The 27660-nt window shown below is 50.9% G+C and overlaps 2 protein-coding genes and 1 pseudogene across 6 annotated transcripts; all 3 read right to left on the reverse strand.

Annotated features, from left to right (window-relative positions):
• Positions 1-27660, reverse strand: LOC102185917 (BOLA class I histocompatibility antigen, alpha chain BL3-7-like). Of its 2 annotated transcripts, XM_018038884.1 has the most exons (7): positions 27475-27660; positions 26943-27212; positions 26470-26745; positions 24901-25176; positions 3014-3136; positions 2381-2428; positions 1-2218 (listed from the first exon to the last, which is right to left on the reverse strand). In XM_018038884.1, the coding sequence occupies exons 1-6, from the start codon at positions 27545-27547 to the stop codon at positions 2412-2414; spliced, it is 1035 nt and encodes a 344-aa protein (XP_017894373.1). In that variant the 5' UTR covers positions 27548-27660; the 3' UTR covers positions 1-2218; positions 2381-2411. The 2 variants fall into 2 exon arrangements, with proteins under 2 accessions (XP_017894373.1, XP_017894372.1); XM_018038883.1 differs by lacking the exons at positions 1-2218; positions 2381-2428; positions 3014-3136 and adding an exon at positions 24465-24784.
• On the reverse strand, positions 3260-5699 carry LOC108633468 (annotated as a pseudogene).
• LOC102171392 lies at positions 9040-16638 on the reverse strand. Of its 4 annotated transcripts, XR_001917089.1 has the most exons (4): positions 16591-16638; positions 15018-15217; positions 11340-11590; positions 9040-9666 (listed from the first exon to the last, which is right to left on the reverse strand). XR_001917089.1 is itself a non-coding variant. In XM_018038886.1 (3 exons), the coding sequence occupies exons 1-3, from the start codon at positions 16593-16595 to the stop codon at positions 9465-9467; spliced, it is 378 nt and encodes a 125-aa protein (XP_017894375.1). In that variant the 5' UTR covers positions 16596-16624; the 3' UTR covers positions 9040-9464. The 4 variants fall into 4 exon arrangements, 1 of the variants encoding a protein (XP_017894375.1); XR_001917090.1 differs by lacking the exons at positions 15018-15217; positions 16591-16638 and adding an exon at positions 14274-14792; XM_018038886.1 differs by lacking the exon at positions 15018-15217 and having other exon boundaries at positions 9040-9586; positions 16591-16624.

The following is a 27660-nucleotide window of genomic DNA, read 5'->3' on the forward strand; positions in this document are numbered from 1 at the left end:
CCCTGGATGGCATTTATTAGTCACTTGTTCTTTCAGCCAAACCTGAGTGCCTGCATTGTACCAGGTCAAGTTCCACTTCCAGATCTTTGCTCTAATAATTGAAATTTGACATTTTTTTCCATCCCTCTCTCCTCCTCACATGATTAGGAGCATTTCCAGATTAGGAGAATTCTACACTGAAAGAGTCTTGGTAGGAGGCAGAGACCACCTTCCTCCATTAAAGAAAACCCACTTTCCCAAATATTCTTGCCAGAGCACACAGCATGATGCTGAGGTCCCACCACTCAGGTGACCACACGCCAGACTCTACTCAGGACGTTGTGACACAGAGAAGCTGGAACTATGCTGGATGCATCTGACAAGGGTGTCGAGAGTGGCAGTCACACCACCTCCAGTCGTCAGGAGCCTCAGTGATGGCCGTCCTCAGCGCAGGGTCCACGCCCAGCACGAGGGGCTCACTGTGTGAGCAGGGACACTGTGCCCCAGCAGGGGCGAAACTTCCTTTGTGGGATCTGGCCTGGAGTGGACACTGTGGATCCTGTTCCCGGGAGCCATATATATATAGTACTGTATGTCTAACTTAATTTGGATCCCATTGTTAGCTCCAAGAATGAGTGAGGAGAACTCAACCTGGAGAATAGTTTCAGAGCAAGGATTTCATTACGCTGAACTGTGAACCACTGCCTAAGTCTTCAGGTGGAATAAAAACTGCATTATTTCTCAACATCACACCTCATAATTTACAATATAGGTATTCTCTTTTCTTTCTGAAGAAAAAAAAAAAAAAACGCTTTTAAATGTGGATTTAAGACCCCTCTCTGGCCACTTGGTCTCATATACCTCAGTGGTTCCCAAATTGGCTGATCAGAATTGCTTGTGGGGCTTCTTACAAAATGCTCAGCCTCTCCCCAGAACCACCTTCTCAGAGTATTAGGACAAGAGCAAGGGATTGCTTCTTTAACAACCTCTATGTGTGAGGCTGATACACAGCATGTGGGAATCCTGATCTATGTTCGTTCTTGCTACTAAAAGTGTGATCTGAAGACCAGCAGCATCAGCCCCAACCTTATTACAAATGCAGATTCTCAGGCTCTACTCCCGACTGTCTAGATCTAATGAGGGTCCAGGGGAGCATCAGCATCCCCACCCTGGACACCGCACTAATCCTACAGGCTCCTCCACTGCATCGCTCACCCTTCACCTCCTGATTCTGCTCAGCAGTTAGACTGACGCTTCTAGCGAGCAGTCACACCAGGTCATCTTCTATTCAAACCATCTTATGAGTCCACATCTTTCACAGACATCAGACACCTTCTAATATGCTGGAGCCCCACATGATCTGGCCAGACACCGGATCTCATCACAGTTCCTCACTCCTCCAGCCACACCTGCCTCCTGGCTCTTCCTTGAACACACACACTCTCCTGCTCTCCTGCATTTGTACTGGAGGCTCCTCTGCCTGGAGGGCACTCCCCTCAGACATGCTTGTGGACATTCTTTCATGTCCTTCACATCTTTACTCAAATATCATCTCCTCCACGAGGCCCACACTGACCACCCGGGTGAGACAGCCACATCCCCTGGACCCACACGCTTATACTCGGGGTCACCTTCCTCAGAGCACTTGCCAATCTCTAGGCAGACACTTCCCTCCCTTATTAGGCTCACTCTGCCCCCCTCACCAGAACACACTGCACGAGGCCACCGAAGGGTATCTGTTGTTAGTTCACTGAGGTTTCACAGATGCAAACATAGAGCATCATCTATCAGGCGCACAACAAATGCCAGATGAAGGAAGGATCAGTGTGGACGCCTCTGTATCCCATCTTCATTAATGTGGACTCAGGCCACTTGACTCTCGAGGCAGCTACAGCACAACATCCCCTCACGCTGACATCAGTGCTGCCTGTGCTTCCCCACCAGAGCGCATCACCCTCCCTCCCACACCGACCGTCTGCACTCTACACACAATGGTATTTTCTCTTCAGAAAAGATCCCAGGCGGACAGGTGGCATATTCCTCCTGCTGTGACTATTAGGCAGCTCTTTTTAAACCCAGGAGTTTGGATTGGAAGAGGTCAGCAGTCTCCCCACTTCTTCACATTATGCTAATAGGAGCACAGACACCTTCAGATGCAGCTGCAGAAAGAGGAGTCCGGGATCTGACGTCGCAAAGTGGGACTGAGCACCACTCAGTCCCCACAAGGCAGCGTCTCACACTGTGAGAGAAAAGAATCAGGAACCAGTTCAGTCAGTCATGTAAGGGCTGACATTCTCCACAGCCCCCCACACGCTCACATGTCCCACTCAGAGACCCCCGCCACCCAGTGTGTCCCCTCTGCCCCAACTCCTCTCCCAATCTAGACGCCCCAGGGTCTCACCTTTAGGAACCGTGAGAGACACATCAGAGCCTTAGGCACTGTCACTGCCTGGGGGAGAACAAGACCAGGACATGGTCAGAACCCACAGGAGAGAAACCAGAGAAGGCACTTTGAGGAGGGTGAGTCCCCCATGGCCTGTCTGCACCCTCACAAGGGTCTCAGGAATCACGGCCTCCGTACTTACTTGCAGCCTGGGTGTAGCCCCTTCCTTTTTCACCCGTGAAAAGAAAGTATCACGTGAGCGACCAGGGAGAGACCGAGTCATGACCTTAGAGGAACACCCTAGTCCTGGACGACAAAGAACTTTTCAGAACTGTGACCAAAAATCCAGGACAGGCTCAGGAACATGAAGGAAGGACATGTGAGGGGACTGGACCAGCTGCCCTCCTGGAGGTCTGTCCTCCTCAGGGATATTCCCTCCTGACCTTCAAATGCCCCCAGCTGGAATTATGAAGATGAAAAATTTGTCTTTCATTCTCACAAGTACTTTACAAAAGGGTCAGTCTTAGCATCAGCTCAGATTCCACATGTGTGTGGAGGGTACTTTCTAGTAACGGGGCAGGCAACATCCACCTGGGCCAGAAACCTTCCCAGTGAGAGAAGAAAACTCAGATCCCTCCCTCCTTTCCCTACCTGAGTGCTTCTTCCTCCAGATCACAGCTCCAGTCATCAGAGCTCCAGTCACCACAGCTCCAGTGACCATGAGGAGAACCAGGCCAATGATGCCCATGATGGGGATGGAGGGCTGAGGAGGTTCTGTGGAAAAAAGGGAAGGAGCCCAGACTTCAGGCTTCAGTCCTGACCTTGCCATTCATGTCCAGAAGGACTCCTGCCTTATCTGAGAGGAAGCTCCAGCCCCATCCCCATCCTTACCCCATCTCAGTGTGAGGGGCTCCTGAAGCCCCTCGTCCTGCACATGGCATGTGTATCTTTGCTCCTCTCCAGAAGGCACCACCAGGGCCGCCCACTTCTGGAAGGTTCCATCCCCTGAAGGCCTGGTCTCCACAACCTCCATGTCCTGAGTCTGGTCCTCCCCATCACGCTGCCAGGTAGTGAGATCTCCTCAGGGTAGAAGCCCAAGGCCCAGCACCTCAGGGTGACCTCATGGTCAGAGATGCAGTGATGGGCCACATGTGTCTTTGGAGGGTCTGAAGAGGAAGAATCAGAAAATTCACATTCCATGGGCCACTGAAGCAGTACCACGTGACCATGCTGAGAATGGACAAGATAATGGGTTTGAAAAGAAACAGCACAAACACCAGACACCAGCCTGGACTCCAGGATTGGGGAAAACTCCTAGTTCTTGGAAAGTTCTGGAGTCAGGGTGAGTGCCAAGGTAGGAGACTCCATGTAAGCGGAAAATAGAGAGTAACGGTCCTGATTTGGGTGGAGGCTGAATGTCTCAGAAAAGCTGGAATCTGGCCTCCCAAGATGGTCTCAGGGTGAGAACAGGCCTTGAGAGAGAAACTCATGATTCACAAGATGGCAGTCAGGGTCAAAGGGCACCGCTGACCAGTTATTTCAGGGATGAGTTAACTGTCCTTCAGAGAAATGGGGCCACTGGTGTGTCACTGTCTTGTACAGAATATGAAAACCTGGGGGGATTCCCCCTCTCCAGACAAGAAGTTGGGGCGGTGTTTGCAGAAGGACCCCATTTTCCTCTCCTCGTGGAAAGCCGGCTCCAGCCTAAGGAAATCAGGGCGGCCCGGTGCCCCTTATACCTGCCCGCAGCAGCGTGTCCTTTCGGGTCTCCAAGTGACTGCACGCACTTGACCTCCAGGTAGTTTCGCTGGAACTCTGCCTCACCGGAGATTTCCCACTTGCGCTTGGTGATCTGAGCCGCCGTGTCCGCCGCGGTCCAGGAGCGCAGGTCTTCGTTCAGGGAGATGTAGTCCGCACCGTCATAGGCGGTCTGCCAGATCCCGCGGAGGAGGCGCCCGTCCGGCCCCACTTCGCAGCCAAACACCCACTGGAGGGTGTGAGACCCTGACCCGCCCCGACCACCCGCGGAGATTAAACCCAAACTGAAAATGAAACTGGGTCAAGCCCCCCCGCCCCACCCCCGCCTCCTCCCGAATCGGGGGGCGGTGAGGGTCCCGCAGTGTGGGGGTGATCCTCGGATCCAGAGATTCGGGGCGACCCCAGCCAGTCCCTGGGGATGGGGGTCGTGACCTGTACCCGGGCCCGTCTCGCTCACCGGCCTCGCTCTGGTTGTAGAAACCGCGCATGGTGTTCAAGCCTGATCGCTATCTCTGTTGAGCTTTCTTGGCCTCTCGTGTCATCTCTTCCCAATATTCCGGCCCCTCCTGCTCCATCCAAGGCGCCCGGGCTCCATTTTCGGATTCGGGGCGTCGCTGTCTAACCGCGCGAACTGCGTGTTGTCCACGTAGCCGACAGCAATGAATCGCGGCTCCCCGAGGCCGGTCCGGGACACGCAGGTGCCGAAATAGCTCAGGGAGTGGGAGCCTGGGGGCGCGGAGGGGTGAGACCTGGCCCGACATTCTTCCTGGCGCGGGTCCCAGGTCAGAGGTGATGGGGCCGGGAGTGGGGAGGGGCCTAGAGGCACGTGAGACCGAAAAGGTCGGAGAAGGACCGGGACTTCTTAGGAGAGAGAAAAGGGGGCGGGAAGAAGGGAAAGGACAGGACGGGACCAGGCGGGAGAGGACGCGCCTGGGCGAGGGCGGCGGGGTGGCTCCTTCCTTGGTGGTCCTGCCCACCCCACTCCCCCCCGGCCCCCGAGCGGTCCCCTCGCCCCTTCCCGCAGAAGCCGTTCCCTCCCCACCCCGCACTCACCGGCCCAGGTCTCCGTCAGGACCAGGACCCCCGAGAGCAGCAGGAGGAGGGTTCGCGGTCCCATGACCCGTATCCGCCGGTCTGGGGATAAACCGAGTCTCGGCGGAGGCGGGGTGGGTACTGGTGGAGACTGTGCCATGGAACCGCGTGGCCGCTGATTGGCTTCTAGAAACCAGACACCCAATGGGAGTGAGAACTAGGGCCGCGACACGAGGGTCCGGGCAGAAAGGCACCACAGAGTTTGCCAGAGAAACTGAAACTCAAGGAGACTAGGGATCCCCAACACAGACAGTCCTCGCCCCAAACAAGGGCTTTGACTCTGAGACGCTGAGACCTTGAGAACCGCAGCCAGTACCTGGGACTTTGCCCTGATCCCTCCTCTCCTGCACCGAGAACTCTGCAGTCACACTGTCCCCGAGTCCTGGCCCAGCGACTGTGTAGTCAGAGATTTTCAGAACATTTTGGTCAGGATATTTATACAGTCCTACAAATTCGTGAGGACCCCAAGGATAATTTTGTTTATGTGGTTACTTCTGTCGATATTTTCCATAGTAGAAATAACAGTTTAAACACTTTCACCTATTTTCTTTAGAATAAGGTTAATAACCCATGATTTTTATATGAAAAATAACAATTTCTGCAAATAAACTCTGTAGTGGGAACAGTGGAAGTTTTTTCATTATTATATTTTTGCAAGTCTTTTTCTTGTCTGTCTCACTGGATTTTATATTTGTTTTGCATTGAATCCGTTATTTTGATTGAAATCTATGAAAATAAAAAGGACCATACATATGTAGGAGTAATATTTTTAATAACCTTTCCTGTTATTTGTGGATGTTTTCTTTGATACAAAGCTAAAACTATGCAAGTGATAGTTTCTTAAAACTAATTTTTCCAGTAACAATATCATTATTTCCTATTCTGTTACATTAAAATCCATAAGCCTATTTTGCACACTGGATGTCACTTGTACTAATGTAAGATTGTTTAGAAGTAATTCATTGTTTCACTAAGTTTTATAGATCTTCCAATGTCATTTCTTCTTTCAAATAAAAATTGCATTCCATGAAAAAGAGGGTAGTTCAGCTCATACAAATGATTTTCCTTGGGACATAGGACTTTGGAATGTAGCAGAAATGCTTGATGTATACTTCCCATGTCATCATAGAAGATAGTTGTTTTTAAGAAACATAACCATTTATTAGCATTTTGAGATATGACCATAAGCCTATTATTTTCCTAAAAGAAGCAGCTCATTTTTACAGTAGGGAAAACAACAGAGCAATATTTGTGCAAGGCATATATTAAGATTAGAACACCATTTTCTGAATTTTGCTTAAGCATGAAAAACTTGAATGGCTAGTATTCACACCAGTTTTTTTTTTTTAAGTATTGATAGTTTTTGATACTTTGAAATAGCAAACCAGGAAACAGGAGAGCAACCTGTATTAAGTATTAGCAGTCAATAAAGTCTCAAATGATGGTAAGACACTAGATACCAGGTAATCCAGAAAGATTGTTCTGAGGGAAAGAATTGCAAATGCAATATTTCTGAAGGAAGCATTAAAAACAGTTAGAGCATATATGTCATTAAAATGTTATATCTCAAAATGAGAAAGGTGACATTCAGATTGACACAAAATAATTCTAGAAAAGAATGTAAGATTCATTAATATTAAATATCATTAGTAACATTAATGAGAAGCTTATTAAGAAGAAGTGTCAAGAATATACTGAAGAACTCTACAAAACAGATCTTAAAGACCCATATAACCATGATGAACTATGGACAGAGGTTCGTGACATTGTACAGCAGACAGAGATCAAGACCATCCCCACGGAAAAGAAATGCAGAAAAGCAAAATGGCTGTCTGGGGAGGCCTTACAAATAGCTGTGAAAAGAAGAGAGGTGAAAAGCAAAGGAGAAAAGGAAAGATATAAGCATCTGAATGCAGAGTTCCAAAGAAATACAAGAAGAGATAAGAAAGCCTTCCTCAGCGATCAATGCAAAGAAATAGAAGCAAACAACAGAATGGGAAAGAATAGAGATCTCTTCAAGAAAATTAGAGATTCCAAGGGAGCATGTCATGCAAAGATGAGCTCGATTAAGGACAGAAATGGTATGGACCTAACAGAAACAGAAGATATTAAGAAGAGGTGGCAGAAATACATAGAAGAACTGTACAAAAAAGATCTTCATGACCCAGATAATCACGATGGTGTGATCACTCACCCAGAGCCAGACATCCTGGAATGTGAAGTCAAGTGGGCCTTAGAAAGCATCACTATGAACAAAGCTAGTGGAGGTGATGGAATTCCAGTGGAGCTCTTTCAAATCTGGGAAGATGATGCTGTGAAAGGGCTGCACTCAATATGCCAGCAAATTTGGAAAACTCAGCAGTGGCCACAGGACTGGAAAAGGTCAGTTTTCATTCCAATCCCAAAGAAAGGCAATGCCAAAGAATGCTAAAACTACTGCACAATTGCTCTCATCTCACACACTAGTAAAGTAATGCTCAAAATTCTCCAAGCCAGGCTTCAGCAATACATGAACCATGAACTTCCTGATGTTCAAGCTGGTTTTAGAAAAGGCAGAGGAACCAGAGATCAAATTGCCAACATCCGTTGGATCATCGAAAAAGCAAGAGAGTTCCAGAAAAACATCTATTTCCACTTTATTGACTATGCCAAAGCCTTTGACTGTGTGGATCACAACAAACTGTGGAAAATTCTGAAAGAGATGGGAATACCAGACCACCTGACCTGCCTCTTGAGAAACCTGTATGCAGGTCAGGAAGCAACAGTTAGAACTGGACATGGAACAACAGACTGGTTCCAAATAGGAAAAGGAGTACGTCAAGGCTGTATGTTGTCACCCTGCTTATTTAACTTCTATGCAGAGTACATCATGAGAAATGCTGGGCTGGAAGAAGCACAAGCTGGAATCAAGATTGCTGGGAGAAATATCAATAACCTCAGATATGCAGATGACACCACCCTTAGGGCAGAAAGTGAAGAGGAACTAAAAAGCCTCTTGATGAAAGTGAAAGAGGAGAGTGAAAAAGTTGGCTTAAAGCTCAACATTCAGAAAATTAGGATCATGGCACCTGGTCCCATCACTTCATGGGAAATAGATGGGGAAACAGTGGAAACAGTGTACGACTTTATTTTGGGGGGCTCCAAAATCACTGCAGATGGTGATTGCAGCCATGAAATTCAAAGACGCTTACTCCTTGGAAGGAAAGTTATGACCAACCTAGATAGCATATTCAAAAGCAGAGGCATTACTTTGCCAACAATGGTCCGTCTAGTCAAGGCTATGGTTTTTCCAGTGGTCATGGATGGATGTGAGAGTTGGACTGTGAAGAAAGCTGAGCACCAAAGAACTGATGCTTTTGAACTGTGGTGTTGGAGAAGACTCTTGAGAGTCCCTTGGACTGCAAGGAGATCCAACCAGTCGATTCTAAAGGAGATCAGTCCTGGGTGTTCTTTGGAAGGAATGATGCTAAAGCTGAAACTCCAGTACTTTGGCCACCTCATGCAAAGAGTTGACTCATTGGATAAGACTCTGATGCTGGGAGGGATTGGGGGCAGGAGAAGAAGGGGACGACAGAGGATGAGATGACTGGATGGTATCACCGACTGGATGGACATGAGTTTGAGTGAACTCTGGGAGTTGGTGATGGACAGGGAGACCTGGCATGCTGCAATTCATGAGGTCACAAAGACAAGACTTGGGGGCTTCTGATTAGGAGGAATATGGTGTTAGGTAAAAGATGACCAGGAGACCAAAAGATTGTCTAATAGGCTTTATTTTTATTTTTTGTCTAACAGGCTTTAATGGGGAAGCGCTCCCGTGCGGGGTTCCCGACCCAAAGGAGGCAGGTCGAGGAAGTCCGCGCCCGGACTGTGCTGGGGAGTGGTTTCTATGTGTTCGTTGTGGGGGATGGTCAGGCTAGATTGCCCAAAAAACCTACCGTTAATGGTCGGGGTTCGGATAGGTCGCCAGGCCGAGGAGTTGCGGGCTGATAGGTCCTTTTACGTGGTTGGGGTGGGGCGGCTTTAGCTGGCGAAGTGTGCTGTCATTGGTCCCCGGGTTCTGGGAGGCTCCTTTCCTTAGGGACCTCCCCCACCAGTGGGAGAGAGGAAGGGCGGCCCAACATGGTCCGGGGTCTGGCCTTACATTCTAACCCTTTTGATAGGATAAGGGGTGCCGTTATTGCTTCTGGCTACTTTCCGCTGACCTGGGGCATCGCTGGGGCTGAGGGTCATGGCCAGATCCCGGTGACCTTTAGGGGCCCTCAGGGTCTCTGGACGGGAGTCTGGAGTATGCGGCCACCATCAACATCTGTCCAGTAGCCGTCTGGGTCAGCTCCCTGACCCTCCGGAGCATGATCTGAAAAATACAAGGTCCTATCCACAGGATGAGGAGCTAGGCTGCTAGGGGTCCGAGAAGCAGGAGATGCCATTTTGTCCAAGACGACTTCCACCATCTCGAGAAATCGAAACCGTCTGATCCGGCCTGTCTAATTCTGATGTTCTCTCTCAGCTCTTGGGTGGTTTAATTACAGAGAAAGAATATCCCGGGTTTTCTGCATATCGGAGGGTTTGGGGATAGGGGTTCTCGTCTCGAGCTGTCACAGGCCACTGTGGTTAATGAAGTGTTGTTGGCTAGAACACAAGAGGCATTGGCTGGGAGGTACAGTATCTCAGAGGTCAAGGGCCCCACTGGCAAGGTTGAGCCTCTTATCCATTTCCTGGGGATCGGTTGGGCAAGGAACGGTCGAGGTCTCAAGGGAAGACAGAGCTAACGTGAGAGGTTTGGTGAGGTTTCAGTCAGGGTCTGATAGGTGTCATTGAGGCTGGTGAAAATTTGAGATGAAAAATCCAGGGGTTTGAGTGCCTGATGAACCTGGTCTAGGAGTTTGTTGGGTTCATGGTGTGGACCAGAGGCTTCAGTCGCCAACTTTATGAGGTCCTGTTGGACCTCATGTTGGATTTGTTCTTGCCTCCAATCTTGGCCCCCCTTCCCATCTGTCATTCCGTAGTGAGTTTGCATGGAAAAACAGAGATCTTTGCCTCTAGCTTTATAGCAGTTAGAGACTGAGCTTGATTTGGCAGTCCCAAGGCTCTTGGCCATCCAATACCACTTTCCCCCATGGGAGCACAGCTGGGCGGGTGAGACATAACAGGCCCGGTGGACGTAAGTGTAAGTTGTGAACCCAGTTCCCCAGCAGTCTCGTTCGGTGCAGCCCCGGGGCCAGGGCGTAGGTTGTCTTGCCCATGTTATCGTGGCCAGGAGGAATAGTGGCAAGAGCATGTTTAGCTGTGATATTAGAATGAGAGGGATAAAAGAGAAGAAATCAATTTGAGATTCTGTAAAAAGGAGGAAGGTCCCCTGTAAGTGCAGATCAGAAATTGCCTGAAAGAAAGAGTCACAGTCAATAACCGGAGTAGCCAGCCAGAGGTCCTGTAATAGGGTCAGGATAAAGTCTTCGAGGCAGGCTAGGGTGAGAGACATATGGCCAGGTCAGACGGTCCCAAAGGAATAGCACCCCAGGATTAGTGAAGAGATAATAACGTAAGCAAGGGCCAGTGAAAGTCGAAGTGTGAGCGGCCAGTCCTGGGGGGCCATGACAGCCAGTCCAATGGCCAAGAGTATGGCCAGATTTGTGATTGGCAACAGCCACAGCGGATGAGGCCAGACAAGCATTGGACGGGGCGTGTCAGTCACTGGCGGGAGGCAGGGGTGTCTTAGTAATGGTGATCTTGGTAGGTCCCGAGATTTTAGAGGTGTAAGTCTCCAGGGGTTTGGGAGAAGGCAGGCCGTGTAGTGGAGCCCATTTGAGCCATGTGATGTGATACCACGGCTCTTGTCTTCACAGTTTGGCTGCTGTAGGGGTGGTGAGGACCACCGTGAAAGGCCCAGTCTACCGGGGCTGAAGGGGTTGAGGCGTCAGCGTTTTTAGGAGGACCTGATCTCCTGGTGCCAAAGCGGGGGATGGGATTGCCTGGGGGTGGTCTCTGACAGGTTGAGGGAGGACATGGTCAGCGTGTTCTCTAAGTAGGGACCTCAGGAGGGTGAAATAGGGCAAGTAAGTCCCCGGGGGGCGGGGGGGGGTGGCGGTTGGGGGATCCGGAAAGTTAGTCAGCAGATATGGCCTACCGTACAGCAGTTCAAAAGGTCTCAAATCCATCTTGGCATGAGGAGTTGTCCTTATGTGGGTCAGGGCTGCTGGCGGGAGATCGACCCAGGAGAGACGAAGTTCTGCCATTAACCTGGTCAGATGAGCCTTGAGGATGCCGTTAGCCCGTTTCACCTTGCCTGATGATTGAGGCTGTGGAACGAGGTGTGTTAAGAGAGTGTTGGCGACGGTATCGGCTGTCTCCTGGGCAGTGGGGAATGCTTTTACCCATCTAGAAAAAGTGTCAACACAGACCAGCATATATCAGAAGGTCTGATGTCTAGGCACGTGAATAAAGTCTATCTGCCAATCCTGTCCTGGCAGGTGTCCCCTCACTGGTGAGTTTCTTGTGGCGGCCTGAGTCTTCCTTGAGGAGAGGTCTTGGCACAGATTAGGCAGCATTGATGGACTGCCTGAATAGTAGGTCAGAGATGTAATGGAGAAAAGAGAGGGCTAAGGAAGGTCAAGAGTGCACGGGGCCCAATGTGTAGAGTCATGGATCTGGGTGATAATGGACATTGCCTGTTTTTCGGGTAGGACTAGTTTGTCGTGGAGCGTGATCCATCCCGAGCGGTGTTTGGAAGTGCCCTCCTGTGAGAGGAGGGTCTCTATTTTGGCCTTTGAGTAGTTAAGTGTAAGGGAGGTCCTGAGAAATAGTGTAGGCAGAGGCCCCTGTTGTAAGGCTATCTGTCTGGCCACCTGGTCAGCCTTATTGTTGCCTAGGGAAACTGTGTTGTGAGTCGTCTGATGTCCTTTGCAGTGTAGGATGGATACCTGGATGGGCTGTGAGATGGCCTCAGGAGCTTGGTGATTAGGGGGGCATTAGAGATGGGTGATCCCTTGGTGGTGAGGAATCCCCTCTCTCTCCAAATAGCTGAATGTGAATGTGCAATCAAAAAGGCATATTTGGAGTCAGTGTAGATGTTAACCTGTTTTCCCGTTGCCAGGTGTAAGGCTCTAGTGAGCGCTATTAGTCCTGCCTTTTGGGAGGTGGTTCCCTCCGGTAGCAGGCGAGCCTCGAGGATGTCCTTGGTGGTCACAACTGCATATGCAGCTGCCTGATGACCGGTAGGGTCTCATTTTGAACTGCCATTTACAAACAGCGTGAGGTCTGGGTTTTGCAGCGGAGTAGCAAAAAGGTTCAGGGGCAGTTGGGTAAGAGTGTCCAGGACCTCTGTGCATGAGTGAGGTTCTGTGTCTTTGCCTGAAGGACAGGTTGGAAGCGAGGGGAGAGAAGATAGGGGGTTTAGCTGGGAGCTGCGGCCCAAAGTAACCTGGGGGTTATCCAGAAAGACCAGGTGGAATTGTTGGAGCCGAGAGTCGCTAAGGCCTGACAGGAATTTGGAAGCCAGGAGGTCAGCCAGGTGGTGTGGTGAGAATATAGTTAGGGGTTGATCTAGAATTAGCTTTTTTGCATCTGCGTATAGAGAAGCTGCTGCTGCCAGGGTACATAGGCAGGGGAACCATCCCCGGGCGGTGGGGTCTAACTGTTTGGAGATGAATGTCACTGGCAGCATTTTAGGGCCCGCAGGCTGTATGAGGGCTCCAAAGGTTATGCCCCCCTTTTTTATTAGTGTACAGGTGATAGGGGAGGTTGGGATTGGGCAGGAAGAGTGGGGAAGAGGACAGCAAAGCTGAGTGAAGGTTGTAGAAAGCCTCCTGGACCTCTGTTTCTGAAGAGAGCAGTCCAGTAGGAGTGTCTTTTGTGGCTGCGTAGAGGGGTTTAGCCAAGGAAGTATAGTTGGGGACCCAGTGTCGGAAGAATCTTGTTATCCCCAAAAAGGACAAGATTTGTTCTCCAGTGGAAGGGGGCAGAGGTCTCCGAGGACGCTGAGTCTGTCAGTAGTCAGAGCCTTGGTTGTCGGGGTAATCTTTAGATGCAGGTAAGTCACAGAGGTCTGGGTGAGTTGGGCCTTTTGTTGAGATGCTTCGTATCTTTTAGAGTTAAGGAAGTTAAGAAAAATAGTGGTATGTGTCTGAGAGAGAGCTTGTGAGGGGCTGCAGAGCAGAAGGTCATCCACATACTGTAAGAGGACACTAGGGGCCAAAGGGCACGTAGCCAGATCCCAGGCCAGAGCCTGGCCAAAAAAATGGGGGCTGTCTCTAAACCCTTAGGGGAGGACCGTCCATGTTAGCTGGGAGGACTGTCGGGTTTCTGGGTCGGTTCATGTAAAAGCAAAGAGGAACTGGCAGTCTGGGTGTAAGGGAATAGTGAAAAAAGGCATCTTTGAGGTCTATGACAGTAAAGTGAGTCGTACTGCTAGGGATGTTGGAAAGTAAGGTATAGGGATTGGGGACAATCAGATAAGCAGGGATTACGGCCTCGTTTATCAGTCAAAGGTCCTAGACCAATCGGTAGGCGCCAGAAGTTTTCCGCACCGGGAGAATGGGGGTATTGCAGGGCAAGGTCATGGGGACTAGGAAACCCTGGCCCAAGAGATGGTCTATGATTGGTTTAAGACCCCGTAGGTGAGTCTGAGAGATGGGGAATTGAGGGCAGCTTGGGAAGCGGGAAAGATCACGTAGTTTAATCAGGACTGGGGTGTGATGGGTTGTTACCAGAGGGATTTCAGTGTCCCAGATGGTAGTGTCGACAACTGGAGCCTCAGGGGAGCAGAGGAGGAGTAGGGGCAAGGTGAGAGATTGGGAAAATGAGAGAGGTAGGTGAATGGTGGTCCCAAGCTTAGCTAAAATGTCCCGTCCCAGCAGGGGAGTGGGGCATGAAGGGATTATCAGAAAAGTGTGTGAACAGGAAGTGATCAAGCTGACAGGGCTGTGGCCCAGTCTGCAAGGGTTGTGAAGATGTGCCATCTATAGCCACCACCAACACCTGGGAAGGATGCAAGGTGTCCCCGAAGGAGGGAAGGACCGAGTAAGTAGCCCCCCCGTATCTATCAAGAAATCGATAGACTTACCCGCCACTTGAAGCATTACCCTGGGCTCAGCTTGGGTCATGGGGGTCCCCGAGTCTGGGTGCCGTCAATCTTCATCAAAGGAGAGAAGTTCTAAGGTGGGGTGCAGCCAGGAAATGTCCTTTTGGGAGCCCAGACCTTGGCCCGGTAAGGCCAGGGCCTGAGTCGCCTGGGGACGATCACTCGCTCAATGTCCTGGTTGTTTGCAACGAGGGCATGGCTTTGTCGGGGGTCGGGGGTCTGGGCATTGGTGGGCCCAGTGGCCCTCATGACCACATTTGAAGCAGGCTCCCGGCGGTGGCTTCTGGGGACCCACCTTTTGTCCCGTGGCCGGCCGCAGGGCTGCTACCAGTGTCTGGGTGTGTCCCTCAAGGAGGTTAGTCTGGAGTTCGGCTTTTTGTTTAAGCCTTGCCTTGCGGCTGGCTTTGGTGGCTTCCTCTCGGGGGTTATAAACCTTAAAGGCCATTTTTACCAGGTCTCGGAGAGGGGTCTGAGGCCCATCCTCAGCCTTGGAGAGTTTTTTTTTTTTCTGATGTCTGGAGCAGATTGGGATATAAAACGGTTGGCTAGGGTGGTGATTCCCACCAGAGAGTCTGGGGCAATCCGGGGATAGGTGGTGAGAGCCTCTGTCAGCCTGTTAAGAAAGGCTGCCGGGTTTTCATCGGGGCCCTGGGTTACTTCATCTAGCTTAAGTAGGTTTACTACCTTGAGGGAGGTGGTCTCCATTCCCTCCAATAGGCATTTTACCATGTACTGAATGTAGGCTCTTCCTCTCTGTCCCTCCTGATAGTCCCAGTCTGGGTCTACGTCTGGAATAGCAGCCGTTCCAGGTGGCCGGGCAGGGTCTGCTGGGTTGGCTAGATGTCTCCGGTCTGCTACCACTCTTGTTGTGGCCCAAATGGCCTTTTTTCCTCTGGGGTAGTAGTGGACCCCATGACAAATACGTCCTGCCAGGTGAGGGCATAAGACCGAGACAGCTGGGTAAAATTTTCAATGTAGTTGGAGGGGTTGGCCGAATAGGAGCCTAGCCGCTGTTTGATATGGGCGTGGTCTTGGAGTGAAACGGGGTACATGGACATGGGTGAGAACCTCCGCGCCGGCCACCTGGCGGAGAGGAAGCAGGGGAGCTGGCGGCAGATTCGGAGTGGTCTGGAACCTTATGTGTGAGCTGACTAGTGAGTCAGAAAGGGGCGGGCGTGGAGGAAGGGGCGGATATTGAGGTGAAGCCAAGGGAGTGGCGAGAGGCGTAGTCACAGGAGAACTGGGCTGGGAGGACGATGGGGGAGGGGAGGATAATGGAGGAAGAGGTGGATATTGAGGCAGAGCCCAGGGAGCAGCGAGAGGCATAGTCACAGGAGAGCTGGGCTGTGAGGAGGATGGGGGAAGTTGGTGAGGGTGATAGAGGGGGAGTTGGTGTGGGGGAGGTTGCTGAGGCAGGGCACAAAGGAAGGAGTGGGTATAGAGGTGGCTTAGTCAGAGGAGGGCTGGGCTGTGAGGACAATGGGGGAGGGGAGGATAATGGAGGAAGTTGGTGAGGGTGATAGAGGGGGAGTTGGTGTGGGGGAGGTTGCTGAGGCAGGGCACAAAGGAAGGGGTGGGTATAGAGGTGGCTTAGTCAGAGGAGGGCTGGGCTGTGAGGACCATGGGGGAGGATTGGATAGTGGATATGGAGGAAGCTGGTGAGGGCGATAGAGGGGGAGTTGGTGTGGGGCTAGGAAGGGCCATGGTTAGGAGAATTTCAGAAGGGGAACAGTGGGTATATAGGGTGGGACCGGAGCGCAACAGCCAGAAAGCCTGTACGTAGGGTACCTCAGACCATTTTCCCATCCTCTGGCGGTAATTATCTAAGTCACGGAGGATGTTAAAATTGAAAGTTCTGGTTGGCGGCCATTGTGAGCCATTATCTAAAGAATATTGGGGCCATGCCTCAGAACAAAGGAAAGTTAAGCGTTTCGAGTGAATTTCTCCAGAGATATGCAGAGTTCTGAGGCTGGCGAGTAAACATTCTAGTGGTGCAGACCAGGATTGGTCGGCCCTGGAGGCAGATGCCCCCATGGCGACTATGAAACGAAGGTCCTGGATCAATCGTTAGTGAGGCTGGAGGTGGTCCAGTCAGGCCTCCCCGAACGGGCCGTCAACCCAGCGAGGAGAGGGCTACTCAGCCAAGACGGAAGTCTCCGAGTTGACTGGCGCCAAGGAATAGCAGGCCTGGCCTGCGAAGGAGGGGTCTGGACGCGGCCGCGATTTAAAGGGACTGAGACACCCTAGGAATAATAGCCATGGGAGCAAGAACCCCCAGAACCCGACCGATGGAACTTACCCCATATCCTGCCAGACGGTTGAATGGTCCCGGAAGGGTGATGGGGTGACCTAGTACGGCAGGGGTCAGACCAGAGAGGAGCCGCAAATCCCACTTGTCGCGGGATGGGCCCTCACCTCGAGCCCCACGTTGGGCGCCAAATGTTAGGTAAAAGACGACCAGGACACCAAAAGAGTGTCTAACAGGCTTTAATGGGGAAGCACTCCGGACAGGGTTCCCGGACCCAAACGTTGCAGAGGAAGTCCACGCCCGGACTGTGCTGGGGAGTGGTTTCTATCTGTTCGTTGTGGGGGATGGTCAGGCTAGATCGCCCAAAAAACCTACGGTTAATGGACGGGAGTTCGGATAGGTCGCCAGGCTGAGGCGTCACAGGCTGACAAGTCCTTTTACGTGGTTGGGGTGGGGCGGCTTTATTTGGCGAAGTGTGCTATCATTGGCCCAGGATCTGGGAGGCTCCTTTCGTTAGGGACTTCCGGCACCGGCCTGGCCGGCGGGAGAGAGGAGAGGAAGCCCATCATGGCGCCGGGTCCGGCCTTACACGTGGGACCGTCTGCTTCAAGGGCGCCATGACTGTTGGGGTGAGTGTCCTGAACTGAGAGGGTAAAGAAGCCCAGAACGTGGAGGCATCAGTCAAGCAGCAGCATCTCCCTCCATCAGCTCAGACTGATTTCCACGGGGCAGACGGGAGGTGAGACTTCTCCATCGGACCCGCAGTCCTTCCTGACTTCTGGTCTGGGGGCACACAGGTGAGCGGTGCTCTCCTTGGTCAGGACAACCTTAGCCCCACCCAGGTAAAGCATCTGTGGCATGCGTGTTCTAAGGGGCACCTCTCATAGACCCGAGACAGGGGACAGGAGCACTTTCTGCAGCAGGACCTGACTGGAAGCAAGAGGGTGATAAAGGGTTCTCCCTAGGCAGGGCTTGTCCCCTCCCTGCCTGGTTGACACGATGCACAGTAGGGTAATGGGAATAGAGAACTCATTCCATATCTGTTTATCCGAATGGGATGATATATTCCTTCATGGTTTTATTCAAGGTTAACCTCATTCATGCAGTTTGCATGCATGTTTCGAGTATTCTTGCATTTTAGTAAACTCTCAGGTGTCATTGATTGCAGTCAGCTCTCATTAAGCATAAACTTTCATCCTCAATCATTTTCTTGTGTGGTAATTTAATCAAAGGCACAATTGTCTATAAATTAAGAAGTCAAATATCTGTGCTTGATTTCTCATGATACAGACTCTTATAATCCTGATTCTTCTCAATTTCTCCTTTCCCGTTGGTGACCACTTTGAATGATTTTTAGCTGATTCTTTGGGCTTTTATTTCCAATTCTCTAAACCCAGTGCCTTGTTAGAACTGCTGCTTGATTTTTCTGTCACAGCCACTGTCTGTCGCATCACACGGTGGCTGATGCAATAGTTCATGGTCACGGCTTTCTTTCACTCTTCCCATCCCTTCAGTTTCCCACTTCATTTATATATGGATCATACTTAGTTCATTCAGCTTTTTCTTTTCCCTGACTACTACACTTGTCAACTAAAAAGATGCTCAACTTAAGACTTGTGAGTTCAGTTTTATTTGGGGCAAAATGAGGACTGCAGCCTGGGAGACAGCACCTCAGATAGCCCATAGAACCAGCTCCAAAGAGGTAGGGAGGGAAGGTCAGTGTATATGATGTTGGTGAAGGGGGGAGTTCAGTGCAATCAAGTTTATCTTCCAAAGGTTTCTGCTAGTCACAAGGAGCTGATCTCACCATGAAAGGATTTAATGTTTTTCTACATATGAGGAAGTGAAGCGAACCAAAGAACTGGAAAAGGTCAGTTTTCATTCCAATCCCTAAGAAGGACAATGCCAAAGAATGTTTAAACTACCGTACAATTGTACTCACTTCACATGCTAGCAAAATTCTCCAAGCTAGGCGTCAGCAGTATGTGAACTGAGAACTTCCAGATGTACAAGCTGGGTTTAGAAAAGGCAGAGGAACCAGAGATCAAATTGCCAGCATTTGTTGGATCACAGAGAAAGCAAGGGAATCTAGAAAAACACCCACTTCTGCTTCATTGACTATGCTAAAGTCTTTGAAAGAGATGGGAATACCAGACCACCTTACTTGTCTCCTGAAAACCTGTATGCAGGTCAAGAAGCAACAGATAGAACCAGACACAGAACTACAGACTGGTTTAAAATTAGGAAGGAGTATAATAAGGCTGTACATTGTCACCCTGCTTATTAATTTATATGCAAGATACATTAACCAAAACGCCAGGCTAGATGAATCACAAGTTGGATTCAAGATTGCCAGGGGAAATATCAACAACCTCAGATAAGGAGATGATACCACTTTAATGGAAAAAAGTGAAGAAGAACTAAAGAGCCGCTTGATGAAAGCGGAAAGTGAAAGAGCTGGCTTAAAACTCAACATTTAAAAAGCCAAGATCATGGCATCCAGTCCCATCACTTCAAGGCAAATAGAAGGGGAAAAAGTGGAAGCAGTGACAGATTTTATTTTCTTGAGTTCCCAAATCACTGCAGACAGACTGCAGTCATGAAATTAAAAGACACTTGCTCCTTGGAAGGGAAACTATGACCAACTGTGACAGTGTATTAAAAAGCAGAGATATTACTTTGCCAACAAAGATCCATAATGTCATAGCTACAGTTTTTCCAGTTAGTCGTGTACAAATGTGAGAGCTGGACCACTAAGAAACCTGAGGGCCAAAGAACTGATGCTTTCAAATTGTGGTTCTGGATAAGACTCTTGAGAGTCCCTTGGACAGCAAGGAGATCAAACCAGTCAATCCTAAAGGAAATCAACCCTGAATACTTATGGGAAGGACTGATGCTAAAGGTGAACTCCGATATGTTGGCCACCTGAAGAGAAGAGCCGACTCATTGGAAAAGACCCTGATGCTGGGAAAGATAGAACGCAAAAGGAGAAGGTGGGGACAGAGGATGAGATGATTAGGTAGCATCACCAAGCCAATCGACATGACCTTGAGCAAACTCCAGGAAATAGCGTAGGACAGCGAAGCCTGGCATGACATGGGGTCACAAAGAGTCAGACACGACTTAGCGACTGAACAACAGGAACAGATATGAGATGCAGGAACTGAGATCACAACATCAGTTCTTGAAAATAATCTCTCTAAAGACCCATTCCACTAGCTTCCCTGGAGCACAAAGGGCCTCATTCTGCACTTCCTCAGGGTGTGTCGAAGGTCAACAGCTGTAGCAGCCCAGGATTCAATCTCTGGAGAGGCAGAGGACAGATGCCCTCAGCAAGTGCCAATTTTAGCGGACATACTCATGTGTAAACTCTATTACCTCTCACTTTATGCACAACCTCTTGTTCTCCCTGAGTTAAAAATCGCCTTTGTGTTTGCTGATTATGTTCTATGAAGCTCTCATGAATTCAGCTCTAATGATTCCCCTCTTTGCATGACTCTTTCAAGAAGTGGGGATACTTTAGATATTCCATCAGTTTTTCCTTCTTTGGAAATGTCATCCTGGACCCTGCTGACGTGCTCCCACCTGGTCTGGATTCTTCTGCATCTGGAGCACAGCCATCCTCCTAGGATCTCCCTCCACCACCATCTGGGCAGCACTTTAAAGTGCTGCGGGTACTGCATAGCATAGGGAACTCTACCCAGCACTCTCTAATGGCATGTATGGGGAAAGAATCTAAAAAAGACTGAATATATTTAGAGCTGATTCACTGTATTGTACAGCAGAAAGTGACACAGCATTGTAAATCAATTACACGCTAATGAAAACAAAACAAAACAAACAAGTAAGCAAGCAGATGTCTACCCTGCTGCTGCTAAGTCACTTCAGTCGTGTGCGCCTCTGTGTGACCCCATAGACAGCAGCCCACCAGGCTTCTCTGTCCACAGGATTCTCCAGGCAAGAACACTGGAATGTGTTGCCATTTCCTTCTCAAGATCTCTACCCTGGATGGCATTTATTAGTCACTTGTTCTTTCAGCCAAACCCGAGTGCCTGCATTGTACCAGGTCAAGTTCCACTTCCAGTTCCAGATCTTTGCTCTAACAATTGAAATTTGATGTTCTTGTCCATCCCTCTCTCCTCCTCACATGATAAGGAGTATTTCCAGACTAGGAGCATTCCACGCTGAAAAAGTATTGGTAGGAGGCAGAGATCACCTTCCTCCATTAAAGAAAACCCACTTTCCCAGATATTCTTGCCAGAGCGCACAGCCTGATGCTGAGGTCCCACCACTCAGGTGACCACATGCCAGACTCTACTCAGGACATTGTGACACAGAGAAGCTGGAACTATGCAGGATGCACCCGACAAGGGTGTCGAGAGTGGCAGTCACACCACCTCCAGTCGTCAGGAGCCTCCTCAGCGCAGGGTCCACGCCCAGCACGAGGAGCTCACTGTGTGAGCAGGGACACTGTGCCCCAGCAGGGGTGAAACTTCCTTTGTGCGATCTGGCCTGGAGTGGACACTGTGGATCCTGTTCCCAGGGAGCCATATATATATAGTACTGTATGTCTAACTTAATTTGGATCCCACTGTTAGCTCCAAGAATGAGTGAGGAGAACTCAACCTGGAGAATAGTTTCAGAGAGCAAGTATTTCATTACGCTGCGCTGTGAACCACTGCCTAAGTCTTCAGGTGGAATAAGAACTGCATTATTTCTCAACATCACACCTCATAATTTACAATATAGGTATTCTCTTTTCTTTCTGAAGAAAAAAAAAAAAAAGCTTTTAAATGTGGATTTAAGACCCCTCTCTGGCCACTTGATCTCATATACCTCAGGGCTTCCTAAATTGTCTGATCAGAATTGCTTGTGGGACTTCTTACAAAATGCTCAGCCTCTCCCCAGAACCACCTTCTCAGAGTATTAAGACAAGACCAAGGGATTGCTTATTTAACAACCTCTGTGTGTGAGGCTGATACACACCATGTGGGAATCCTGATCTATGTTCGTTCTTGCTACTAAAAGTGTGATCTGAAGACCAGCAGCATCAGCTCCAACCTTATTACAAATGCAGATTCTCAGGCTCTACTCCCGACTGTCTAGATCTAATGAGGGTCCAGGGGAGCACCAGCATCCCCACCCTGGACACCGCACTAATCCTACAGGCTCCTCCCACCCTTGGGAGGGTGGGTGCATCACCCACCCTTCACCTCCTGATTCTGCTCAGCAGTTAGACTGACGCTTCTAGCTAGCAGTCACACCAGGTCATCTTCTATTCAAACCATCTTATGAGTCCACATCTTTCACAGACATCAGACACCTTCTAATATGCTGGAGCCCCACATGATCTGGCCAGACACCGGATCTCATATCGCAATTCCTCGCCCCTCCAGCCACACCTGCCTCCTGGCTCTTCCTTGAATACACACACTCTCCTGCCCTCCTGCATTTGCACTGGAGGCTCCTCTGCCTGGAGGGCACTCCCCCCCAGACATGCTTGTGGACATTCTTTCATGTCCTTCACATCTTTACTCAAATATCATCTCCTCCACGAGGCCCACACTGACCACTCTAGTAAAACAGCCACATTCCCTGCACCCACACGCTTATACTCTGGGTCACCTTCCTCAGAGCACTTGCCAATCTCTAGGCAGACACTTCCCTCCCTTATTAGGCCCACTCTGACCCCTCACCAGAACACACTGCACGAGGCCAAGAAGGGTATCTGTTGTTAGTTCACTGAGGTTTCACAGATGTAAAAATAGAGCATCATCTATCAGGCACACAACAAATACGAGATGAAGGAAGGATCAGTGTGGACGCCTCTGTATTCCATCTTCATTAATGTGGACTCAGGCCACTTGACTCTCGAGGCAGCTACAGCACAACATCCCCTCACGCTGACATCAGTGCTGCCTGTGCTTCCCCACCAGAGCGCATCACCCTCCCTCCCACACCGACTGTCTGCACTCTCTACACACAATGGTATTTTCTCTTCAGAAAAGATGATCCCAGGCGACAAGTCCTACATTCCAACCTGCTGTGACTATTAGGCACTGCTTTATAAATTCAGGAGTTTGGATTGGAAGAGGTAACAGGCTTCAGAGAAGATAGAAATCCAGCAAGAATGAAGACTGGAAACTATTGGGTCCCTCCTCTATGATAACCCCAGAATCTGGTACCTTAAACAAAGATGCAGAAAGGATGCCAAGAAGAATCCAGGAAACAGCCTGAGAAGGCTGGCAAGAGCTGAGTGAGACGAGAGTTTCCCTCTTGGCAGCACTGAGGATCCTCTACGCAGGACTTTGGGGACAATGACTCCGGTCCCTGTCAGATGGGGGACACACGTAGCAGAATAATAGAGCTCTAAACATGAGCAAAAAGCAACCATTATTCAGAAAAAGCCTAAATAAGCAAAATATAAACCCATATATACAAAAAAGCCCTTGGGGCAGGACCTAGGCTGAGCCCAGGCTATGTGGTGATGGAAGTCCTCAATGCCCACCGTCCTAGAGACAGGACAAGGCCCAGGTGACTTCTGAGTCCCTGTGAACACAGGTCTTGGTGGGACAAGGATGGACTGAAGGGATAAGGACAAAGGGGCTGAGAATATGACCCAGCCCAGGAGTGACCACACCAAAGCCCACGATGCACGAAGCACTGAGTGGACACAGGCTCCGACCTGCCCAGCTCCTCCTGTCCCTCCTGCAACAGATTGAGCACAGTAATCAAAACCATTCTGGAAGGTTCCAGGTGCTTCTGTTCATTTTCTCTCTTAAACTGAAGGAATCTTCTATTTTACTTTCCCAGTAAACTCTCTTGGCATGTATTAGAAAACAGTAATTCAATATAGATTTTATTTGCAATAGGAAAATAAGACATCTTTACTCAGTGCATGTGAAGCAAAGACAGCGATGGAGAGCATTCAGCTCTGTCTCTGCTGGAACAGGAATGTGCATGATGGAAGAGAACGCAGGTCAGATAAACCATCCCTGGGGGCTTCCCCGGCGGCTCAGAGGGTAAAGCGCCTGCATGCAATGAGGGAAACCTGGGTTTGACCCTTGGGTCGGGAAGTTCCCTGGAGAAGGAAATGGCAACCCACTCCAGTATCCTTGCCTGGAAAATCCCATGGATGGAAGAGCCTGGTGGGCTACAGTGCATGGGGTCACAAAGAGTTGGACACGACTGAGCGAGCTCACTTCACTTTACGTTATGCTAATAGGAGCACAGGCACATTCAGATGCAGCTGCAGAAAGAGAGGTCCCGGGATCTGACGTCACAAAGTGGGACGAAGCATCACTCAGTCCCCACAAGGCAGCTGTCTCACATTATGAGAGAAAAGAATCAGGAACCAGTACAGGTCAGTCATGTAAGGGCTGACATTCTCCACAGCCCCCCACACGCTCACATGTCCCACTCAGAGACCCCCGCCACCGAGTGTGTCCCCTCTGCCCCAACTCCTCTCCCAATCTAGACGCCCCAGGGTCTCACCTTTAGGAACCGTGAGAGGCACATCAGGGCCCTGGGCACTGTCTGCCGGGGGAGAACAAGACCAGGACATAGTCAGAACCCACAGGAGAGAAACTAGAGAAGGCACTTTGAGGAGGGTGAGCCCCCCATGGCCTCCTGTCTGCACCCTCACAAGGGTCTCAGGAATCACCGCCTCTGTACTTACTTACAGCCTGGGTGTAGGTCAGTCCTTTTTCACCTGTGAGAAGAAAGTATCACGTGGGGACCAGGGAGAAGACAGTCATGAGACCCTAGAGGAACTCCCTAGTCTTGGATGACAAAGAACCTTTCAGAACTATGACCAAAAATCCAGGACAGGCTCGGGAACATGAAGGAAGGAGACGTGGGGGGACTGGACCAGCTGCCCTCCAGGAGGTCTGTCCTCAGCAGGGACATTTCCTCCTGACCTTCAAATGCTGAGAAACAGGCCCCCAGCTGGAATTATGAAGATGAAAAATCTGTCTTTCATTTTCACATGTACTTTACAAAAGGGTCAGTCTTAGCATCAGCTCAGATTCCACATGTGTGTGGAGGGTACTTTCCAGTAACGAGGCAGGCAAACTTCCACCTGGGCCAGAAACCTGCCCAGTGAGACAAGAAAACCCAGATCCCTCCCTCCTTTCCTTACTTGAGCGCTTCTTCCTCCAGATCACAGCTCCAGCCACCACAGCCACCAGGAGGAGAACCAGGCCAACAATGATGCCCATGATGAGGAAGGAGGTCTGAGGAGGTTCTGTGGAAAAAAGGGAAGGGGCCCAGACTTCAGGCCTCAGTCCTGACCTTGCTGAACGTATCTAGAAGGGCTCCTGCTTTATCTGAGAGGAAGCTCCATTCCGATCCCCTCCTTACCCCATCTCAGGGTGAGGGGCTCCTGAAGCCCCTCGTGCTGCACACGGCACGTGTATCTTTGCTCCTCTCCAGAAGGCACCACCAGGGCCACCCACTTCTGGAAGGTTCCATCCCCTGAAGGCCTGGTCTCCACAACCTCCATGTCCTGAGTCTGGTCCTCCCCGTCACGCTGCCAGGTCAGTGAGATCTCCTCAGGGTAGAAGCCCAGGGCCCAGCACCTCAGGGTGACCTCATGCTCAGAGATGGGGTGATGGGCCACATGTGTCTCTGGAGGGTCTGAGGAAGAAGAATCAGAAAACTACTCACATTTTGCGTTACCTCCGTGGGCCACTGGAAGCAGTATCAGGTGACCATCCTGAGAATAAGCAGGAGGGTGGGTTTGAAAAGAAGCAGCACAAACACCAGACATCTGCCTGGACCCTAGGGTCTGGGAACAGCTCCTAGTCCTTGGAAAGTTCTGGAGTCAGGGTGACAGCTAAGGGAGGAGGCTCCGTGTAAGAGGCAGAATACAGAGTAATGGTCCTGGCTTGGGAGGAGGCGGAATGACTTAGAAAAGCTGGAGTCAGGGCTCCTAAGATGTTCTCAGGGTGAGAACAAGCCTTGAGAGACAAAGTCACGATTCACAAGATAGTGGCCAGGGTCAAAGGGCAGCAATGACCAACTTTTTCAGGGATGGTTTACTGTTTCGTAGTCAAAGACAGTGGATTCCTTAATTGTCCTTCAGAGAACTAAGATCATGGCATCCAGCCCCATCACTTCACAGCAAACAGACGGGGAAACAATGTAAACAGTGACAGACTTTATTTTCTTGGATTCCAAAATCACTGTGGACAGTGACTGCAGCCACAAAATTAAAAGCTATTTGCTCCTTGGAAGAAAAGTTATGACAAATCTAGACAGCATATCAAAAAGCAGAGACATCACTTTGGCAACAAAGGTTCATATTGTCAAAGCTGTGTTTTTTCTAGTAGACATGTATGGATGTGAGAGTTGTACCATAAAGAAGGCTGAGTGCTGAAGAATTGACACTTTTGATCTGTGGTGTTGGAGAATACTCTTGAGAGTCCCTTGGACAGCAAGGAGTTCAAACTAGTCAATTCTAAAGGAAATCAACCCTGAATATTCATTAGAAAGACTGATACTGAAGCTGAAACTCCAATACTTTGGCCACCGGATGTGAAGAGCCGACTTTTTGGAAAAGACCCTGAGGCTGGGAAAGATTGAAGGTAGGAGGAAAAGGGAATGACAGAGGATGAAATTGTTGGGTGGCATCACCAGACACAGTGGACATGAGTTTGAGCTTAGCTCCTGGAGTTGGTGATGGACAGGAAAGCCTGGCGTGCTGCAGTCTATGGGGTCGCAAAGAGTCGGACACGACTGAGCGACTAAATAACAACTGGGGCCACTGGCGAGTCACCGTCTTGTACAGAATATGAAAACCTGGGCGCATTCCTCCCTCTCCTGACAGGAAGCTGCGGCGCTGTTCCCGCAGGGACCCCATTTTCCTCTCTTCATGGGAACCCAGCTCCAGCCCGAGTGGAGATCAGGGCGGCCCCGCGCCCCTCGCACCTGCACGCAGCAGCGTGTCCTTCCCGGTCTCCAGGTATCTGCGGAGCCACTCCACGCACTTGCCCTCCAGGTAGATCCTCACACGCGCCGCCTCACCTGCCGCCTCAGCATTGCGCTGGGTGACCTGAGCCGCCGTGTCCGCCGCGGTCCAGGAGCGCAGGTCCTCGTTCAGGGCGATGTAATCTCTGCCGTCGTAGGCGAACTGCTCATACCCGCGGAGGAGACGCCCATCAGGTCCCACTTCGCAGCCGTACATCTCCTGGAGGGTGTGAGACCCTGACCCGCCCCGACCACACGCGGTGATTAAACCCAAACTGAACAGGAAACCGCGTCAAGTCCCCGCGAGCTCCTCCCGGGTCGGGGGTCGGGCGGGTCCCGCAGTGTCGGGGTGACCCTCGGACCCGCTGACTCGGGCGACCCCGCCGGTCCCTGGGGATGGGGGCGAGACCCGGACCCGGGCCCGCGTCGCTCACCGGCCTCGCTCTGGTTGTAGTAGCCGCGCAGGGTGTTCAGGTTCGCTCGGAAAGTCTGTGCGGCGTCCTTAGTTCCCTGCGTCTCCTGATCCCAATACTCCGGCCCCTCCTGCTCCACCCACCGCGCCCGCGGCTCCATCCTCGGATCCGGGGCGTCGCTGTCGAACCGCACGAACTGCGTGTCGTCCACGTAGCCGACGGCGATGAAGCGGGGCTCCCCGAGGCCGGGCCGGGACACGGCGGTGTAGACATACCTCAGGGAGTGGGAGCCTGGGGGCGGGACGGGTGAGACGCGGGTAGAGGTGACAGGGCAGGGAGCGGGTGACGGGGAGAGGAGCTCGTGAGACGGAAACGGTCGGAGAAGGACCAGGCCTTGGGGGGCGGGAAGCAAGGGAGGGACAGGACGGGACCTGGCGGAGGGGGCGGGTCTGGTCGGGGGCGGGGTCCTTCCCTGGGGGTCCTGCCCCCCGACCCCCGGGCGGTCCCCTCGCCCCTCCCCGCAGAGGCCGTTCCCTCCCGACCCCGCACTCACCCGCCCGGGTCTCAGTGAGGAGCAGCGCAATCAGGAACAGCAGGAAGAGAGCTCTGGGTCCCACGCCCCGCATCCCGGGGGTCTGGGAAGAAGAGAGTCGGGCGGGTGCTCAGAGACTTTGTAACCGGAAACTTCGGGGAGGAATATAGGCCACGAGGGCTCGACACAGCTTGTGAGAGAGAAAGT

Source organism: Capra hircus, chromosome 23 (assembly GCF_001704415.2).
Source record: "Capra hircus breed San Clemente chromosome 23, ASM170441v1, whole genome shotgun sequence".
NCBI classification, from domain to species: Eukaryota; Metazoa; Chordata; class Mammalia; order Artiodactyla; family Bovidae; genus Capra; species Capra hircus.

Bases quoted from the DNA above. Each gene is read 5' to 3' on its own strand.
- LOC102171392 (XM_018038886.1), bottom strand. The intron at 9,587-11,339 runs GTAGGCCATATC...TCCTGTGGATAG, and splicing joins ACCTTTTGAACTGCTGTACG to GACCTTGTATTTTTCAGATC.
- LOC102185917 (XM_018038883.1), bottom strand. From the start codon at position 27,547: ATGCGGGGCGTGGGACCCAGAGCTCTCTTCCTGCTGTTCCTGATTGCG. The intron at 27,213-27,474 runs GTGAGTGCGGGG...TCCCGCCCCCAG, and splicing joins CCTCACTGAGACCCGGGCGG to GCTCCCACTCCCTGAGGTAT. The intron at 26,746-26,942 runs GTGAGCGACGCG...GGGGCGGGTCAG, and splicing joins CTACAACCAGAGCGAGGCCG to GGTCTCACACCCTCCAGGAG.